Raw genomic sequence first — 20876 nt, forward strand, 5'->3', positions numbered from 1 at the left:
CGAGATAATAGTTGGATTGGGATCCATGACACCCTATGGACATTTAACGAGGAAAAAATAATATTTTTCCTGTGAGCTGCAATGTGCAGCTGCATATAGCTGGAAAAAAGGATGGGTCATGGCTTTCAGAGAAAGAGGTGCAGGAGAGGCCGAGCACAGGTCAGGAGAGGAAATCAAGATGTCATAGGCATCAGGGGCAACGCAGATATTCCAGGGTTTCCTTTGAAAACAGGCTGGACGTGTTTTGGGGAGTAATGAGCTCCTAGAAACTAAATGTACTGATTGGACCAGATGGTCTTCTCTCTCTGGAAACTCTTAAAAACCATTCTGTGTCCTCAAACCGTACTGGTACGACCCCCTCTAGGCAGGAGCGTGGAGGAGCTCAGAGCGGTGGATTGTGGGTTCAGATCCTGGATAGGACACTGCGGCAATGCCCCTCCACAAGGTACTTCACTCAAGATTGTTCCGGTAAAGTCGAATGTAAACGTGAATTTGCTCTCCGTTGGAGCATCTGGTAAAATAACGGAATGGTTCGTTTTTGGTCTGACCAGGGAGCTTTCTGCTACATTCCTCCTCTCCCTTCGGGGACCACAGACATAACGAGACTAAACAATCCCTGCCAGTTTAAATCTGCAACCTGCGGCAGACAAATGGAGTGTTAAAACAAACAAGGCCAGAGGTGGCTGTTTCTCATTTTGAAGCATCTCTCTTTGTAAACAGCGAGTTTACAACTCTGTATCTGGCTTCCAAAGCCCTGTTTAGAGGAATTCACTGGGTAAACACATGGGTCTGTGCCACAATACACTTCAGAAGCTGCAATCTTTCAATTCGGCTTTTCGTTTGAACCTGCTGGCATTTAGGATGTTTGCAGACTTGTTCCAATCTAATTTTCACGAACATGTACTGTACTTGGCTGATAGGTGTTAATTCCCGATCCGTCTCCAGCTGTCTCAAAGAACAGCCTTGCCAGGACCTGTGAAAGATCCAGTTGTGGGACCTGTGAGCTTTCTCTCGCATTGCGTTCAGTTTCGCCGAGAAGGTAAATCATTCCCTCTCTCACTCTGCCCTGGTCCGATGAAAGTCTCTGTTCTGTATAGGGAGGCGACAATTGTGGGAATAAAGTTCCGATACTTCCGATAATCACATGGCGACAATCTCACCTGCGAGAAATGTTTCCCTGGAAACAGGATTATTACGCAAAGAGAGCTCAGATGCTTCTAAGGTGTACAGAAAAGTAGCAAGGGGAGACCCGTTTCTTTTCTAAGAGGGAGAAAGGGATTTTCTAAATGAGGGGTAGGTGAAGCATGAAGTGTGATCCAGCCAATCTCCTTTTGGGGCTGGGCTGTTTCAGAGTTTTGTTGAGGGGAGGAGGCTAAGAGGCCATTTGTTCTCACCGAGCCGAGCCTGAGCGGGTGAAACAGACGGTGCCGCTGAGCGCTTTCAGATGTGGACAGGATAACGCAAGCACTCACAGCTCCTGCGACTTTTTTTTGTGCGTTTTCTTTTCCCGATTTCATTTAAGAACTCCTGCTGGTGCAAGGGAAGAATTCTAATTTGCGAGACGTTTCAACAATTAAAAATCACATCAAGCAGTCCGGAGCACTAAAACCTCGTGCTTATTGCGCTTTTATCTTGGAGTTCACTGGAACCGAACTGTCAGGATGTCAGACCTGTCTGTGAATGATCATCTAGAGGGAATATTGTCAGATTTTGAGGGTATGTACTTTAATAATAATCTAACTGGTGTAAATAAGTAACACCACATAAGTAACCCGGTTAAAGCTCTCCAAAAACGTAACAGATGACATAGGAAACAAGTGCGTTCTTTAAAGTTGCAGTTTGAATTGTTCAGAAGGACTGTTACCGTTGTGTTACACTGCTATATTGAAACTCTGTAACTTGCTGCATATCTATTTAGAATGGCTGGTATTTCGAAGTGTATCTTATAGTTAACCTTAGAGTTTGGCAATTGCCTTTACGGCTTCAAATCGTTAAACGCGAGTTTTGTCCAAATTATCAGCCTAGAGACGGAGCATTGAGTGAGCACTGCTTGTTGGCAGTGTTAACTTTGGTGAAGCTAGTTTTTGTTTCACCGAGACACAATCTATCTTCTTTAGTGCAATACGACCAACGGAGCTTTTTCACCAAGTGCGCTTTTAAAAGTTCCGACCGACACCAGCCAATCCTGTCTGTTGTGAGGAGATTTAAAGGCCATCATGAGATATATAAACTGTTGGAATTGTATTTTCTCGTTTCATTCCGGCTGAAGGTACGAAGGTACGGCTCCTTTCTTCTTTATTTTGAAAATGGCCGGGTTGTTTTTTTTATTCTACAACAAATGGCTGTTGGATCATGCCCCATTCATTACAGGGGGGGGGGGGGGGGGGGACTTCTAACTGATCCCAGTAGACAGGCGTTCATACAGTACCTGCCTCCTACACGAAGCGAAGGTTTTAGTGAAACGGTTACACGAATCTTTTACTCATCCTTTTAAAGCCGGTAGATTAACTGCACACCGGTGCATAACCCCTGCGGCTTGGTCTGAATCATACAGTTTCGATAGACACAGGTGCTCCCCGAGGACAGGAATCGGGGGAAAAAGTATGTACTCTGACATTGAAATAGTGGACAGTTAAATATGTCCATTAAGATTTTACGCTCCAAGCTCTATAGACAGACCTAAATGTATGATATGGATTAAAAACGTCAACTTCATATGGTAGTATTTTGCTCAATTTGGTCAAGTTGAAAGCTGGTAACAATTATTTCATTATTATCAGGTTTTAATCATGGAGTTACCATGGATTTTGTGCATTATTTCTCTCTGCTTAGTTGTTGACCTTTTGTGCTTTTAGGTAACTCCATTTACCTAAGTAAGAGACTTCCTGACACACATAAATATTTAACTTTGAGAGATGCTACGTTTTAGATGTTCTGCTTTTTTAAAATTCAAATATTTTGTTGTGTGATCATTACAGGAAATACATTTTATTGGAGTGGGAATTCCAGGGAGAGTGTATCTATTGATCTCCTATTACACTTTATTATTATTCAGTACCGTTTGACACAGTTACATTATCTTTAGATTAAGTAAATTACTAAATCGGTATCTTGTTTATTTAAAATAGGTGTTGTTACAAGCCTGTAACTTTATGCAACTCTCTTTATTTTTAAAGAGCTGCATTCCAAGCAAATTGTGCTCTTTGTCTTCCCCTTGAAAACAAACTAAAGATAATGTATTATTTAAGGCAAACCTAAAAAAGATTGTTTGCAGAGTATGCTTTGTAGTTGATGAGTATGGAGCCTGCTGACACTTAAATGTGGAAAGGTTCTCTTTCAGATGTTGGATGATGTTTCAAATCTTTTTTGTTTCTTGAAATGCATACTAAGTAACCACAAATACACATTATGCAGCTGGATCCAACAGAATCCTGTTAAACCTTTCCTGAATGTTTTAGATGCTTGTGATTTGAATGATCAGCAAATGGATATTTGAGGAACTCTTACATCCCTCAAATTAAGTGCAAGTCTGTAGTTAAAAGCACTTATTCTTTTTTTATTTAGAGAACACCTATAGATCTACAACCCAAAGCACACTGAAGCTGCGCTTCCTTTAGGTAGTAAAGCACTTTCAGAATGGTTGTCTTGTTGATTTCTGACAATACAGAAAATAACTGTAGACGCCCATCATCTGAGGAGCCAGCCTTGCGCAACCCCTGACTGATCAACTGTGAAATTATGCAGTCCTACCTAGAATGGAGGGAAGTACCCCCAGGGACTGCTTTTTTAAACCTACCCACATGTTTGTGAAAGACTGAGGCTTAGTTCTTGGATCTACAAAAAGGAATGGATTGGATCCAGTTGACATAGCTCAATAGGTCAAGAGTTTCCCCTAGAATTTGGGATCATGAGTGGCTAGTGTGGGACGTTTGAGATAGGGATGGTTCATCACTTTCCAGGAACGTACTGCTCCTGTTGATTGGCAGTCGATGGGTGTAAATCTTAGTTGTTTATTTTCACTCCCAGGAATGGGCTTGAAGAGGTGAGAGAGAATGAACTGCTTGGACTCTGATTACATATCCACATAGAAACACACACTAAATGGTTTGCATTGAGGAGCACCGTCATCATGCCATCATAGGAATAATGAGACATTTTATGTGAGTTGAGTAGAGTCTAGAAGGCTAGAGGACTCTTCCATTGAAATAAGTAATTACAATCATTAAAGACTGTCCAAAACTGTCAGTGTGCATGTTTGTGGGTATACAGTATGTCTCTTATATAGAAATGCCATCGCCAGAGCAGACTGGAAAACCCCTCATTTTTAATCCGATGCAAACTTTAAATAAACAGACTTAAAAGGTAAAAAAAACAAAAGCTTTTACTAAAATGGAAAACCAATGTTGCAGCTTGTAATGATTTTAAGATGGAATGGGATTAAGACCACCTTTAATGCTGATGGAGAGAGAACATCTCATATAAAGATGCTCAGGAGATGTGTGTGTAGGACTGCTTTCCTCCTATCTTAACCTAAAATAATTTATTACCAGCATTATCAGTAAGTTGTATTGTTGCTTGGAGGTACATCGACCTCCCCTGATATTTTGCTAAGCAAGAGCACACCATGTTACTCACTGTTCTACTGCCATAAAACTGTTGTGGATCAAGGATGTTGGCAACTTAAAAAGCATTTATTAGAATATGACAAGATACCTGCCACTCTGCTCCCCAGCTAAGATGTGTTCATACTTGTTTGTTGGTGTCTGTTTTTACACTACTGAAACCACCTTCATGTTGGCAAGAAAAAAAACCCTGGTACCGATAGAAGGGTTTGTAACACGATGCCTGTCATTGACATCCTGCATTCCTTTGTTGCTACACACTGAATAAAAATGAACCTCCCAGCATGGCAAGCCAAATAAGTCTGTTTATAGAAACCTATCTGTGTCCCTTAGAACTCCTTTCCCGTGTCTGATATCTCATCGGACTGCATTTAGAGAGAACAATGAAAATTTAACAGCAAATTTGTCACAGGCAGAGACCCAGCAGGGAAGAATAGTATCAGATTCGTAACATCTGTATGTTTTAAAAGGTGTAAAATTCAATGAGGAAGAGCAATTGGTTCAGTCCCAGTGATCAACTGTTTTTGTGTGAATGTGTACATCTCAAGTGTCAACACTGTTTCATAACTCCAGTGATGTACAATAAAAACTAAATGTTCATTACCTTTCCGCTTTGCTTTCTTACATGAAAATTTATCTCAATCAAAAGTTAGCTCTTTTGCAGAGCTGTTTGCACCAAGGAGGTGCAGATCACAGTTTCAGCAAATGTTTCTGAGTGTGCGGCATCTTTCTAATTGGAGGAAAAAACTCAAAGTAAGAATGTTCAAGCACCACTGCAGCTTATGTGCATTAAACCTTAAGTGGCGGTCTTTGCTGTAATTACTAAATTACTTCTAAATCTTGCAGGACCCTGTTATATGCGAGACACATGGAGATCCAGGGGGCAGCACTATTTCTGTGAGTGTTTAGTGATGAAGGGCTTTAATAGAGGCTTTTGCGACCTATTAATCCTTATTGGTACAGAAAATGTCAAATTCAAATGAATGCCAGACAATTAAATGCCATCAGTGATCCTCCTGCCTTGTAACAAAATAAGAATCCAGCACAAATCATGAGCCATGCGCATTGAAAATCTCTTTTATCTTTGTGGTTAGGCTTTGGAGTTGATTTGTTTTAATTTAAAAGTTTTCTGCTTCTTAATCTCTCTTTTTTATATACATATTTAACATCTGGAGGTATTTCAAGAATACCAAGCCGTAAACCTCTCTTCTTCAGTTGTCCTGTAACACAAGAGCAGATTGAAGGCGTGTTTTAAGTGGGGTTTCGTCGTGTATGACCGCTCCAAATGAGATTTAGACAAAGGTTACAATGTTGCTCTAAGGTTGTGATCTGAAGACAGCTGCACCAGTCCCCCGGCAAATAACTGTATTCTGTGGGTCTCTGACTCTGGTCCTGGAGAATCTCAGTCTTGTGAGGCTGAATTCAGTCGGTGGCAAAGATCCACATGAAACGTCTCGGCTAATGAAGCTAAGTAAGGGGGTCCAATTACACATTTGAGAGTTCATCCAGAATGAAAACCAGAAGACACAGCGATTGTCCAGAAGCGGGATTGGAGACCTCTGCTACAGGGAGTCTTAATGAGGACACTGAGCTCTTGTTAGAGGCTAGATTATTAATGACCAACTGCCAGGCGCAGCGCGCAGCCCCTGTGATGGAAATGTCAGAGCCAGGCTCAATCTAAAGGTGTCCCAGATTCGTTAGCTGGACAGAAGCTGAACGGGTCGAGAAGCTGTCATGGGTGAGAGCTAACGTCAGCCTGCGATTAAACCAGAGGAACTGGGAAGGCCAAAGGGACAGGAATAGCTGGCTGCAATGGAGATGGGGTGAATGTAACCGAGATGGGAGAGGCGTCTGGTATTATGTAATTTAAGACCTCCATAGTTAAGGGGCTCAGTCGATCTAAGGCATGCAGTTAGAATATTCTAATTGCTGCCTCGTGATCTCATTGCACTGGCACACTGGTAGGAGAGAACGTTTCTGTTTGTTTGCTGACAAGTGGCAAAAAATAAAAATAAAGGATCGGGTTGCAGGCCTTCTCTCGCGTTCCTTTCAGACACGGGTGTCCCAGTTGGGTTTAAAGCAGCGGGTCTAAGGCCACTTTGGGCTTGGGGGCTTGAGACTTGTTAGTGGGGGAGGGGATGGGGGGACTGTGCGCGTTTCACCGCTGTGCTTTTAACTCCTTCATCACATCCACCAGTGGCCACCTGGCTGCATTCGCCACTCATAATTGCCTCTGTGTGCAGTTGTTTATTTTTTATTTTTTAAACGGGCTTGCTTGTTAAGCAGAGCAAAACATGTCAGCGTCCTCAGACATGGACAGAAAAGCTTCACTCCTGTTTTGAAAGGTCATGCTTTTTTACCCTTTTCATCCACAGCATTTATGTTGCAGTTTTCCCAAGTGTGCTATGTAATTATTGTGTATGCTTTATGGGAGCCAGTGCCTGCATCTGTTTCCAAAACCTTTCTTTCTGCTGTTAACCTGAATGAATGTGGAGTGTGTTCTAACTGGAGAGCACGCAGACACTGTATACCACTCCTGAAAAGTACTCCTAGCTACACAGTACAAATATTTGGCAACGCAACAGGCAACTTGGCAAAGACTTTCTAATTGAATGACACAATCGGGTATTTAAATAGCCTGAAGCCGCATATTCTTAATGAGCTGCATAACTTTCAGAAAATGGTGATTATTTATCAGCCCTGCTCTTTTATTTTAAGAGGCCGAAACTTGTTTTTGGTTACGTGTTTTTCTTTCTTTTTCTCTTTCATTTTAACAAACATAATGCTTTCACACATAAAGTCACAAGAAAGCAGAAACTGTCAGTTGTGTCATACAAATACTACAGTGTATTTTTTAAATGAGAGGTCGATTGTGAAGATGCACATATTAAACTATATGAGTTATAAAAAGTGCTATTATGGTAAGAATTGAGCATACGTTGATGTTGTTTAATCATTTTGAAATGCTTCATTTAATTTATGAAGTATTTCACTTCCAGTAGGAGAGACTTGAAAATGATGGTATAGTTTCTGAAAAAGAAAATTAAAGCCAGACATTGGCAATACTGTCAGATTTTTCTAGGCCTTAGGCAGGTACTTGGGCTCTCTTGTCTCCATGGTTACACCACAGTAAATGGCAGCTAGGAATTCTGGATCCAGATGTGCATGTGGGAAGGACATTTCCACAGGTAAACAGCTCACACCTGATGTGAACAGCAGGAACAGTGGGGTGTTCTGTAAATACCTGAGAAGAATGCAGGGATTGAGGGCGTAAAAACTGTCCAGAGCAAGTCCCTGCCTGTTGAGAACACAGCCATATTGGGGATAGGGAACACCAACTTTCACCTGAGGAGAGTGTGGTAGGAGTGACGTTCCAGACCACTGAGGTTTAAGAGTTTGCTTCTTTCAGTTCCAAGTGTATTCAAGTCTTTTAGCTTTACATGAATTTTGGAGATCTTTTTGATCTTTTGTTACCGCACTATATCACCTGCCCAAGATATAGAGAACAGCTGGTGGCCTGGAAGAGCAGTCCTTCATGAATTGGCTGAGTGTTTCCCTTTCATTCAGAGCTGCCCGTGGTGCCCCTGCCCTGGCCTGCGTTGAGGCGGTCAGCTCGACTAACCAATCAGTTTGGCTCCTTTGGTCAGAGCTGGTTACATCTGGCAGTGAATTGTAGGTTTGAAGCCAGGGGTCATCCACTTTGGGTCTCCAGCCTAGAAGCACATGTGGTGTCAAATGTCAGTGCTGAGGTTATTTAAGGTGGCATTGTAGGTAATGTTTTGAATTACTTCAGCGATGCTTTAATGGTACTTCCTTAAATCAACATTTTGTGACAAGGTAGGCTATCACATGTCTCTGTGGCCTGACCCTTGGGTTAGTCTACAAGTGCCTCTGTGTGAAGGACATGTGCACTTATTTGTTTTTTGCACCATTCTATTTTGAAAGGTGGGATTTTTTAAATATACTGTATATATAACCCTCATATAAAGAACACAATACTTAGTGCCCTCCAAGAACACTGGAGCAGCAAAGTCAGCTTTGCTTTACGGTCAAGTCAATTTGTATTTGCAGTCGTGAGATTACAGGGACAATATGCAGTTTATTTTTGGGTAATTCCATGCGTGCATTGGTTCACATTGCAGCAAAACACATTCACTTTAAATACATTTCAAAAAGTGATAGTCAGTATTTCGGGACAAAGCCCTTTGAGTCAGTTAGAAGTCTGCTATCCATTGAGCTCATCAAACTCTTTGTGTGATTATTTGAGATGCTTTGCTAAGTCTTCGCTGTAACCACTGAGTTCCTGCCTATATTTGTGGTAGTCTGACTTTTTGCTTCAGTATATATGAAGTTTGAAATGCTGCTCAGCTTAATTTAAACCTGGAGGTCGACTTGACCCATCTAATATTTTCCACTTTTTTTTCTCTTGTTAAACTCCTTGATTGCCTGATGTGCCTCTTGAGGGCATATGGAAGCATTTTCTTCTGCAAAATCAGAAACATTTTGTTCTGTAAATTTCAGAATTAATTCTGCCACTGTCTTTAGCAGTTACATCATCAGGAAAGAAGAGCCAGTCAGTTCCAGGTGTCCATGGCAGGCCATGACATTTACCTCAAACATGCTTCACAGATGAAGCGGTATTCTTTGGAACATCTGCAGTTCCTTGACTTTTTCTACTCTTTCAACTTCAAAATTGCTTGCTTATATTTCACAGAAAAGTCTTTGTTTTTGATCTTCAACAAGCTCCACATTGCTGAAATCAAAGCAAGATAGTTTGCTGTGACGTTCACGGCTCTTTTATGTACCTTTTTACACAACAGCAAACACCTGACCAAGGAGACACCTGTCAGCCAATTGTCCCAATACATTTCAGATATTCCTTCGAAATAAAGAGGTTCAGAGTTTTCAGGTTGTTTAATTAATGGTAAAACTGAATGGACTTGATCAAAAATATGTATTGTACATTTCTGTCATGATTGTTTTCATGAGAAGTGATTGTTGTAGAGTTCATAGTGAAAATCCCAGCTTAGACTTCATCCTCCCAAGATTTTTGGAGGACACTGTAGATCACAACCCAAGAAGAGTGTAAATTGTCTACCTGTGTTGTTTAGCCTTAAGGCTATTTAAATCTGTTTGGCACCTTAAGTGACTCAAAATGCGGAGTTGGTAATGTGCTGCAAGCTGGCATGTGCAAGTCCAAAGGTGTCTAGAGCTACTTGCAGCCTTTCTGTTGGCCTGTCGTATCCCCTGGCGAAGTTACAGAAGGCAGACTGAAGTACCCATTAGATCGATGTCAAGTTTTCTTGTTGCTGCAGGGCAGTGATTTACAGTCTGCTGTCTTCTCCTGTGTGAATGCTGTTGTCAGCCAAGGCATAAAAAATAAGACTTATACTTTCTGAGATTAATGAGGTGGTATCATTTTTTTCTCATTCTAAGGCACTAGTAAGACATGCCAGGCATAGTAAAGACAACCCCTCCTTACATCAGTGTGAATTATTGCACTGGGGAAGTGCATGTTATGTGAAACAGTGTTTCATTTCTGGAAATTAAATTGAAATTTCTGCGTGCCAACTGTCTGCACTTTTTCACTTTCAGCAGATAGGAAAACAAGTGCTCAGTTACCTTGACTTCCTAAATCGCAGCAGGCTAGGTCAGTATGGACAGATGTCTTGGATGCTACTTGCACACTTTTACAAATTTACAGCTTTGCTGTGGAAATAATGTTGGAACTTAAAGCATTTGTTTGATAAACAGGAATGGATGTGTATATAATGTGACAGGACACCGTGCGGGGATTTTATTAGCTATTAAAGTCTTACAGATGTGTACCATATGGAAGTTTAAAAAACAGGGAAGAGCTCTTAATTTAAACACTGACTTCATTAGCCTTGTGATGTGCTGTGCTCTAATCTTTGGTATCAAGTACAGTACAGGAGTTCTGATGAAAACTTTACCGGAGGTGAGTCTAAGTACAACATTTGATAAAATCAGCACTTTATCTTCTTTCCATGCCATTATGCACCCTTGCAGAAAACATGCAAAAATATGGCATTGAAGCCAGTTCTGTTCCAGTATTCCCTATCTTGAATAATACAGCTTTTTAAAGAGGTAAGGTCAGGCAGAGTAAATGCTGCATGATGCTCCGATACAGTATGTACAGATTTGGCCAGTGCTTACTAAAAGTGTTTGCTTTTTAAAAAGCATATTTATACCTGAATGCAAACATAATGTTTTGTCACATTGAGGTAATGTTGGAAAAGGAGTAGATTGCTATTATATCAATAGATGGACAGTCCTGAGACAGAGATGGATGAAAAGAGCAGTCTCCTTTCTGCGAGGATAAAGAAGTGCCATTATTTGTTTTTCCTGGGGTCTGTTAGGGACCTCTGTTCACTGCACAAAACCCACAGGCCTAGTTCCTCCTCAGGATTATTTCTTCACGGTGAATGTCATAACAAATCCAGCAAGACAGGCAGCTATACGCTGAGCTGCTGTCATTGTTCAGCTCTGGAATTCTGGGTCAAAACGCAAGCTGTCGTAATCTGAACCTCCGCCCACAGCCCCAGAAGATCCCCCGTTTGTGAATTCAGCCTTTGTGCAAGAGGAAGAACGGCCATTTCCGGTGAGAGGCTGGGGTGTTTCTCCTCCGGGAGCACAGAGAGCAGGCCACACAACAGCCCTGACAAGCCTGCCTGCTGCCTGGCTTTTCTTACATTGTCCAGTCATGTGCCGACTGAGACTTGCTCCAACAGGTGGCCAGGGCTAATTGCATTGCAAAAAGGAGGAGAAAAGCAAGACCATATTACAGTGCTTCTGTATTGAACAGCATCTGTTGAAGTCTGTTCTCCTGATTTCATGAAACATTTTAATGGAAAGTTACTCTATTCACAGATATTTTTTCCCTTCAGTTTTGGACCAACCACTTATTATTCCACCCAACTTTGAGCAAGAGGCTCTCTCCCTTGTCTGAGAGGACCTGGAGACTTTTTTTTTTGCCTTAGTGCACACCTTGAATACAGAGGTCAGGCTGTTGGTGCCAGTTGGAGGACAAGTGACAGCCTATAGAGGTACAGGGTGCACCCTGCTGTAGCAGACAGTGTCTGCTCTCTCCCTCCCAGCCACCTCAACCCAAGCCCCGGAGCTCCTGGCCACATGGTTTTGTGCTGCAGTCAGGATCTGGGATATGGGAAACCCCTTCTTAGTTTCCTTTCAAAGCTTCTGTGACCTCAGATTCTGAGACTCAAAATGTTCTGTATGTGCACATGATCTTCTGGGAATCATTCCCATTTTGGAAAGCAATCAACTGAATGCAAAATGTGAAAGCCAAATGCTGCTTTAGCTGCAGACCATAGCTTCAGAGTCTAATGATATAGCACATGACCTGAAAGTAGATTAGACTTGCCACATTTTATACATCAAACTTGCTGTGTTATTAACGTATGTGATAGTGTGAACAATACTGTCTTATTCAATCCTGCAGCAAGTCAGCTGCAATCAGCAGTCACCATAGCAATTTGGTTAATTTATTACAGGCACATACAGCAAGTCACCCTGCCACAGTATGCACTGTGTGTGTGCCTTAATCACCAATTGCCAAACTCAGAATCTCAGTTTAGATATACTATACTGTGTACACACTAAAGTAAAAGCAGGTGGAACGTGTCAGACTTTTTTTCAATCTGTGCCTTACAGAGATGAGAGACCTCAAATGGAATTTGACAATACCACATTTGAAGGGATTTGTGGGGAAAAGAGAACTAAACCACCTCAAATGTGTTTAGATTACAGTGCATTGGATATACATTTTATTAAATGAAGTCTTATCCACACCTTTTCTACTTTCAACCATTTTCTTTTTTTTCAGCCTTTATAGTTTTATTTCCCAGCAGAAACACTTGAGATCCATCATCGCAGTTAGGACTGTTCGCTCAAGTGCTGGGCTAGACCACCCCTCGGCACACTTTGCAGACACGCACAGGATGTGAACTAATAACAACTGTAGCATCGCAGTGACAGCCGAGGAGGATTAAAGTAAACTAAAGCAGATCAGTTTTGACTTGGGGGAAAAAAAAAACACTGGAAGACCAGCTAATGGATGGGTGTAAAAAAGGACTGGAGTTTAAACTCATTCATGTAGATTCTCTACAATAGATGAAAAGACTGGTGCATTATAGTTCTGATAAAGCAAAATGATTTAAGTGTTTCAGTTTGTAAATCAATGTTTATATATATTTTAGTGGAATGTTTAATTGCTACACAACCTAACCTAAAACATTATCAGTTGTTCTCATCATTGACCCCTGCCAAAATATTTTTTATTAAAATTGAAACATGAAAGACAATAATGCTGTAGTCTTGCTCCGATTGGAGATGACTGATTTTTCTGTTTGTAACGCATGCTTCATAATGCTTGTGCATGAGTCCCCGATGTGAACACCACGATTAACTGGAAAACTGCTGTGATTCAAAACACACCTGCTTTACTGGTACTGATGGCGTTAGCACAGGGCTCAACACATGCCTTCAGCCAGTTAGGGTTTTTAGATAATATGGCTTTTGTGTTCCGCAAGCCCCTGCCTCTTTCTGCTCGAGTCACCCAGCCTAGAACAATAGATCTCCTTTACCAAGGAGCCTGGGGCAGCCAACACAGTAAAGTAGTTTGCTTCCCTCCTACACTGCTCTTTCTGTCACTGGCTGGGTCCTGCTATGAACTTGCAATCATCTGTTCAAATGCAGAGATGTTGAGCACATCTTGATATCCACAACATTTTAAAGTAATAAGCATAATTGCTTGGAGTGCTCCCAGACCTTGGGAATCGGTAAAACCGAAAAAGAAGAGTTGGGCGTCTTTTAATATTTGCAAAGGAACAAGTAATAGGTTTATTCCAGGCTGAAAAGAGAAGAAAGAAAACGCAACGTTTCGGCTGTGGAGCCTGTGAGGCCGTGACACCGGTTGACACCTGAAGAAGGCTCCACAGCCGAAACGTTGTGTTTTCTTTCTTCTCTTTTCAGCCTGGAATAAACCTACTACTTGTTCCTTTGCAGCCTGCGCATGCTGACGCAGCTCCCCACTTGAACTGTCTTTTAATATTTGCTTATTTCCTGAAAAAAGCAGTTTGTATTCGCTAAAATATATTGACTTTAAACAGCCGTGGTTTTTAACAATCTAGAGAAGAGAAAATGCGGGATTCTGTCTTGCACGAGTGAAGCTTAAGCCAAGGATTATGGGGTGTTTCTTAATTTTCTATGTGTTTTGTGAGTGTATTCCTGTCTGGAAGGCAAGGATCATGGTATTTTTAGACCACAGTGTAGTGAGATACTGAGTAGCTAGGCCCAGGTTCAACTATAGTGCTTCACTCAGAGGGTCTGACTGTGGTTGTAAACACAAGCATGCTCTGATCTGAACAGGACAGTGGTTCACTCACTGGTATTTGCCTTTGCTTGTGCACCTCTTTTAAAAAGTCCTTGCCAAAGGAAGACAAATAAAACCTCAAGTGCTATACCAAAGTGTTCAATTACAAAACCACATGGATACAACCACTTCTTTAGACCTTGTTCTGTGGTGTTGACAATAACATGGTTAACGGTTGCATTTACCAGTCATCCAGTTAGCTTGTTTGTGTAGTAATTGATAAAAATAGGGTTCATTCATTGCCCTAGGCTGCAGATCGGTTCTTTTTTCCAACCTGTCTCCAGGACTGAAGTGTGCCTTTGTTCAGTAATGTCATGCAAACCTCAAAGAAAGATCAAATAGTCATGGTTATAATTATCACCCCACTGCTAACACTGCTTCTGAGAAAGCAGCACTGAAGGCTTACATTCACATTATCTACATTCCCAGGGAATTTCTATTCAGTAAGGGATAAACTTTGAGTCACCCAGAATCCGTAATGCTGTTCTTCATTTATTAATAGTTATTAATCTTTTTCTTAAAATAAATGTAAAATAAATCTCACATTACAATATCAACATCTGTGAGCACAGCATCATGTTGTCTTAAGAAATGTGATTACAAAATCATTGGGTTTTTCTTCCATGCTCATTGAAAATATACCGCACTGGGGAATCCAAATTACTCAGCCCTTTCACTAGTAGCTTCATCTTTGTGCTTCTACATGAAACAAGATCTTAGATTAATCCTTTCATAAACATTTACTCTCTGAATGGTTTGGCATTGGTCCTGATAGATCAAAGCCAATAACATAACATTACTTTAATTTCCATGCTGTTTGCTTAAGACATTTCATGATGGAGACACAAGAAAGTTCTTTGAAGGTCTTTTCTGTGTATGCACTGTGTGGGCCTGTGAGTGAAACGCAATGCTTTAAACAAATGGAGGCATATAGTGTCAGTACAGGAGAACAAAGTGTAGGTCTGAGGCAGTGTGGTTTGGAGATGGACCTCCTATCCAGTGTTAAATTCTAATTCAAATTTCTATTGAGGTTGAAGGCCTTACTGCTTGTCTTCTGATTCTTTGCAGTCTTTAAAGTGTGCCTCTTTGTCTTCACAGCGTTGAAGAGGTCCTTCGACATTGAGGATGTGGATGAGATCCCCACCTTCTCTCCCACCTCTCCACTCAACTCTCCCTTCAGTCCCACCCCCGCTGGCCTCATCATAAACAAGACCACTGATGGCAGAGGACCAGGAGCCCATGTTCCTCCATCCTACCAGTCGCGGATCAGCATCGGCTCCAGTCCCGCCCAGAGTCCAGTTCTGAAGAATAAAATGGTCAGCAGCTTGTCTTTTAACCGTGGCTCAATGGCCGTTGCCAAAACCAACGGTAGTGCAGGTTCCGGCATTACTCGAGTCTCCTCTTTTCAGACTAAATTCAACCCCAATGGCTTCTCCTCTTCATCAGGTCCGGGGAGTGACAATGACAGCCTTCATAGCTCTTCCTCTAGCCTAGAATATCAAACCTCTTCCAAAATGACCTCCTATGCCAGCCCTCCCCAAAGTCCAATGGGTGTAGGCGACTACAAGACTCAGCGCCTCTACAGCCCTGCCTTGAAGAAGTTCTCATCCCATGGAAACATGTTCCATTCCGAGGTGGAGCCTCCCATGGTCTTAGCTGCTGAGCCGATTGGATTGAACCATGGCTCCATGCCCTCCTTGGATCTCCACATCGCTGAAAGTCGAGGGATAACAAGTGCAAGCTCTCCAGGCCTAAGGTATGGCAACACTGGACCTTCCTGGAATTCTGTATCTCACCGACAGAATTCCTTTCCACTTGAACGGGAGCCGTCTTTCTCCTCCAGCACCCGGGCTCCAAAACCCAAGGAGCCCATGAGGCTTAACAAGTTCCCTCTGGATCTGGATAACCTGGTGGCCAGGCCTCAAGAAGCTCCTCCTGAGGTTGTGCCCAAAGCTGTCCCAAGATCCAGCTCCAAGCTGAACAGCCTCCCTGGTTCTTCCAGCCCTGCTGCATTAAACAGCTTAGACAACATAGAGAGGGCATCACCCTATGGTAATATGGCCAAAACAGTGCCTGTTCACCCTCCAGGATCTTTCCCTGTCCCATGTGTCAGTGCATCTCCAGTTCTCCTCTCCCCGCCCCAGACCCCCCAGTTTAAAATCGTCTCGCAGCCACAGGTTGTTCTGCTAAGCCCCGAGTCTCTGCCAGAGCCTGCCCTTCAGAAGGTTCTCCAAGATACTGCGGTCAGCAGTGAGCTCTCCCAGGCAGTTGCTCCGCCAAAGGAGAGTGTGGGCTCCATCCTCCAGAGGATCGCCTCATTCTCACGAGCTGACAACAGGAGCCTGACCAGACCTGGGGAGAAGTACCACGATGACAAGGCGACCGAGAGAGAGGAGCTCCAATTACCACAGGAGGACCTGCGAATGAAGAGGCGGGAAGGTAAGAACTTCAATTTAAGGCATCGTAATGTGGAGCTTCTTGAAGATGTGCTGCCCTTAAAGAGCAGTGGGAAGGGAGTTCTTTTCTTGGCAGTAGCAGCAGTTCTTCCGATTCTTAACAGCTGCTGTCAGTACATGCAATGACACAATAAAAATTGTGATATTTTTACTGGGAAAGTTGTTTTTCAGTAAGACCATTAGTTAAACGAACGGGCCGGCACACTGCAGCAGATTTCGGTTACAGTGTGCTTTTCTTCAGGCTAATGTGATCCTGTCATCGTGATTTGCTTTTAACATCTTGCAGATGCTTTACAAAATTCCCCTTGTATCTATAAATTGTTAACACAGCGACAGTGGTAATGACGTTGTATTGCCTGTCATCACCACACATCCAGCAGTGAGATACACAACCGCCACAGCCAAGTTGTTTCCTCCAACCCGGCTCTGCAGTTCCAGCCTCGTTTCCTGTAAACGAAGATTAGGTGAACCCATGACATTTTTGTTCCCTAAGACACTTACGCAAAATCAGTGCAGTCTTCAATTCTGTTTCTTACTTCTGTTCTTTCTAAACATAACAATAGCAATAACAAAGTCCTTAGATTTTTTTTCAAACCATTAGTTCTTCATTTTCTTACTCATGTTTTACACTGTGCTCTTTGCCCTCTGTTCATAAAGTAAGGTCTCCTGTTTTTGTGACTGATAGTCACGTGCTAGAGCAGCAGTTCCCCGCTGTAGTCTCTGTGGATCACTTTACTTTCTGTTTTCTGGTCCTGCCGAGTTCTAAACTACCACGATTTGGTTGAAAAGTCCCTTAATTCACAAGTAATTTCATCTTTTAACACTAGAATTCCAAAGTATCTCGTTACTAAGTTTTGGAGATTCTTGGACACCCCTGAGTCTGTGCTTACAGGTTTAAGATAGAACCCACTCTGCCTTGGCCAGAATCCAGCCTTACTTAACGGTACTTATGAAACCCAGGACAAAAGCAGCAAAACAATTAAAAAAGAAATGAGATCGTTGAGAAAATAGTTCAGTTAATGGCTTAGTTAGGGAGTTCCCTGAAGACGCTGTCAGAACCACTAGGGTGGAGAACAGACAGTGGATCTAGGCAATGCACTGAAGTAAAAAAGAGGCAAAGTCAATCCTTGGTCATATAGCAAAGGAACAGCAGAAGCCCCAGTTCCACGTTAAGATTAGCCGTGTTGTGGAGGAAGTAGGAGTGATTATTGAGAGCAGGCCAGCGCAGGGTGGCAGAGGTGATCTCCGTGATAGCAGTGTGGAGGGTCACGTGCAGCAATGCAAGCAGTGGCCCTCATGCCCGCTGGAATGTTAGTCTTGGATCCCAGCCAGCCCTTTTTACGGAGTGCAATTTACCATTTCGAAGTGGCAGGAAGGAAAAAAATACCCGGAACGCTTCTTGGAACGTCTGCTAACTTGGCTATATGGAGCTGAAGGGACTCTTGTGTGCTGTCAAAAACCCTCACTTCTAATTTATCTTAGCCGACGCCTCAATGGGCTCGATTGTCCTTGTCTTTCAAGAGCTGCTTCCTCCTGTGGGATAGAGGCGGTGGGCCTGAGGTCTGAGAAGGTGCTTCGAGACAGTGCTGGTGGTCAGGTCATTCCAGTTGATGAAGATGATGTGCTCTTACAGAGCTTCATTTAGAAGCTGAATGTTTTTCTCCACAATTATTTTATATCTCCAATGGTTATTTGCTAACTGCAAAACGCAGGGTATTCATTCTTTACCCATTTTATCTGGAAGATGTTCAGTATGTTTTTTGCCATACTCAATTCAATTGAATTGCTATTGCCTGTACAGTTAATGTCTAGCCCATGGTATACTCATTTTCTATAAGATTCCTGAATGAAAAGTCATTTTTATTTTATTCTAATTTTAAAAAACCTGCAACAAATTACAGTATATAAAAGTTCTCTTTGTTCTGGACCAGCTAGAGGGTAGGTTAAATGTTTTGCAAAGCAGTGAAAACCCTGTTTACAACATGATTTGTGCTTGGTGTTATCAGTGAATAACTAATTGTAACCATTAAAACAAACACCCTTAAAAAGGTACACTGTGCAAGAACAAAAATTCTTAGATTTATTCTTTATTGGGCAGTAGGTATAACCCATGAGAGTCTGTAAATACAACTCACTAGTTTTGAGAAGAAAGGTGATTAGTGCTGTGGGAATGAAGGTTTACAGGAAATAATTAAACATCTAAGGAACAACTTAATATCTGCAAATAATCTGAGATTCTCATGCAATTTTCAAGGGATTGAGGAACACCCATTATTATAAATAATATTTCAAACCAGTGGAAAATAACAAGGAGTCACAATGCCTCTGTTACAGTATGTAAACATATCTTTCAGAATTGTAGGCAGTGTTTGAGTTCTACCAATTACCAGCATTGTACAGGATTTTAAGATAAAGATACAGTGAGCTGGGTTACTTGATCATTTTGGAAGGCATGTTTCAGGGCTAACTGTGTGACAGTGCTGTATTGTTCGTCAAGATTGTTTTTATTAAATTGGCGCCATGGGATGACTTACAATTTTTTTTTCTGGGAATACCACTTATCTGATGTCACGCACTGAAAAAGGGTGCCGCGCAAATTCCGACAAAGACTGGGATATTTTGTTTTCTGTTTTTTTTTTTGTCTTTGAGTCGTTTTTCACTTTAAAGAGTGTGTACTTTGATACCGATAGACTGAAGTGAAAGAAATGGAACGTGTCAGGAACACCTGAGAGGTACAGGGAACTGTAACTGAATCCGAGCCTGTTCCACAGCACCATTCACCTGGCATTTTTTAATCATGTCAGTAATCCACGTTGTACTTGCGGCTTTTGTCGAAACAATAGTAACCCTTAAGTGAACCATGGCTGTTTCCACAACATTATTTGGCAAAGGCAGAGGAATGCATTCAGTGGAGATTAATATATCTCCACAGCTCTGAGGTTTTCCTTCTCATGCAGTTCCTCATTATCACTGTCAACATTCTTCTCAAGTTTGCAGAAAACCACGCTGCATTAATAAAGTTTAAAATACTTGGAGGACAGAGTATTCCACTGCAAATGATATGTAACTATGCTGCCTCTCCTTAAATGATATATCATAGCAGTTAGATGCATGCAGAAAATGTGACTGGTTCCAACGGTTTACTTCAGTGCAAAATGTAGAGAGAATTTGAGTTCAGAACAAGATAGTACTGAATTTCAGAAATTATCCTGGTTACTATATCTGTCTCCACGTGTTCAAGAATACCCATTATCACAATTAATTATACAGCTGCTTGTGACTAACTGTGCCTGCATTATTCAGAGTACATTGGAGGAGTGACATCAGAACAGAACAATATTGCACTGCTCTAACACAGCAATGACGGCAAATGCTCACCAGGAAGTGAATTTAACCAGTGCATGTGCTCAGCTCCTGGTGATTATAATTAAGTCAGAAAAAATAAGGTTGCAGATTCTGAAATAGCTGACATGCGTGAAGTAGAATCGCACGTTAGGAGTAACAGTGTGGCTTTCCGGCGTCCTTTCACAGAAAGGCTAATCACTGAATATTGAAGGAGTAAGTGGAGTGATTTGTGTATTCTTTTTCAAACTCCCCAGACATCAAGTCCTGTGACTGTGAAATTCAATAAGACAATCTAGCTGGATAAGGAGGCTATTTTGTATGATTGAATCACCAATCAGAAACAATAGTAACTATTACAAAGCTCTGGCAGTTAATTAGCATGACAAGAACGTGTTTGTATATCCAGCACAAAAACTCTCTGTAGGCACACTTTCTTTGTCCCACATTGCATTTCACCTTTGGGAAAGGTCCCTTGTGTTTTTTTAATCTGCTGTTCTTGCTGACTGGTATTACCCGAAAACAGGTTTATTCCATGACCGGAATTGAATCTTCTGGAAGGTTCAACAAAATAGTTTCATTACTTTCAGGTGGACTGCTGCAGTAATCTTTTTCGCTTATCACTGCACGGAGCTGCCAAAACATCACTGAGACCTCAGCTTTTATTAATCGCTCACCTCTTGAGTAAATCAATCAGTGCTAAGCAGGTTTATATTGTTTCAATTAAAATTCCTAGTCCTGGCCAAGGCCTGAGCTTTCTATGTTGGTATTTCTACACCCGTGACTCCAGTCCCTCTCTCTCAGCCTCTGCTGGGCAGAGTTTAGGTCTGCGATGATCTTTTCCAATATTTTTCCCCAGACAAAGACGTCCCATGATAATAATAATCTGAATTTTGACATAAGTGAATTTGTGCCTATTAATGGAATAGCTGATCAGAAATTATTTTAATTAATATGAAATGGGAGGGGACTGTTTAACTAAGGAGTATCTGCTTGTAACATTTCCTTAACACTCTTTCATTTGAAAGCAGAAGTTCTTCAGTT

General features: G+C 41.8%; 1 protein-coding gene across 3 annotated transcripts in view; it reads left to right on the forward strand.

The window, feature by feature from the left end:
- The first annotated feature begins 1241 nt into the window (after positions 1 to 1241).
- The window catches only part of septin12 (septin 12), a 92286-nt gene continuing 72651 nt past the window's right edge, over positions 1242 to 20876 (forward strand). Inside the window, exons 1-2 of one of the 3 annotated variants that reach the window (XM_015360408.2) lie at positions 1242 to 1293; positions 15133 to 16473. In XM_015360408.2, the coding sequence (XP_015215894.1) occupies positions 1287 to 1293; positions 15133 to 16473 (1348 nt within the window). In that variant the 5' untranslated portion in view covers positions 1242 to 1286. Of the gene's footprint in view, positions 1294 to 1317; positions 1717 to 5497; positions 5520 to 15132; positions 16474 to 20876 lie in introns of those variants that run through there. The other 2 variants (XM_015360406.2, XM_015360409.2) reach the window with 2 other exon arrangements.

This window comes from Lepisosteus oculatus, chromosome 19 (assembly GCF_040954835.1).
Source record: "Lepisosteus oculatus isolate fLepOcu1 chromosome 19, fLepOcu1.hap2, whole genome shotgun sequence".
NCBI classification, from domain to species: Eukaryota; Metazoa; Chordata; class Actinopteri; order Semionotiformes; family Lepisosteidae; genus Lepisosteus; species Lepisosteus oculatus.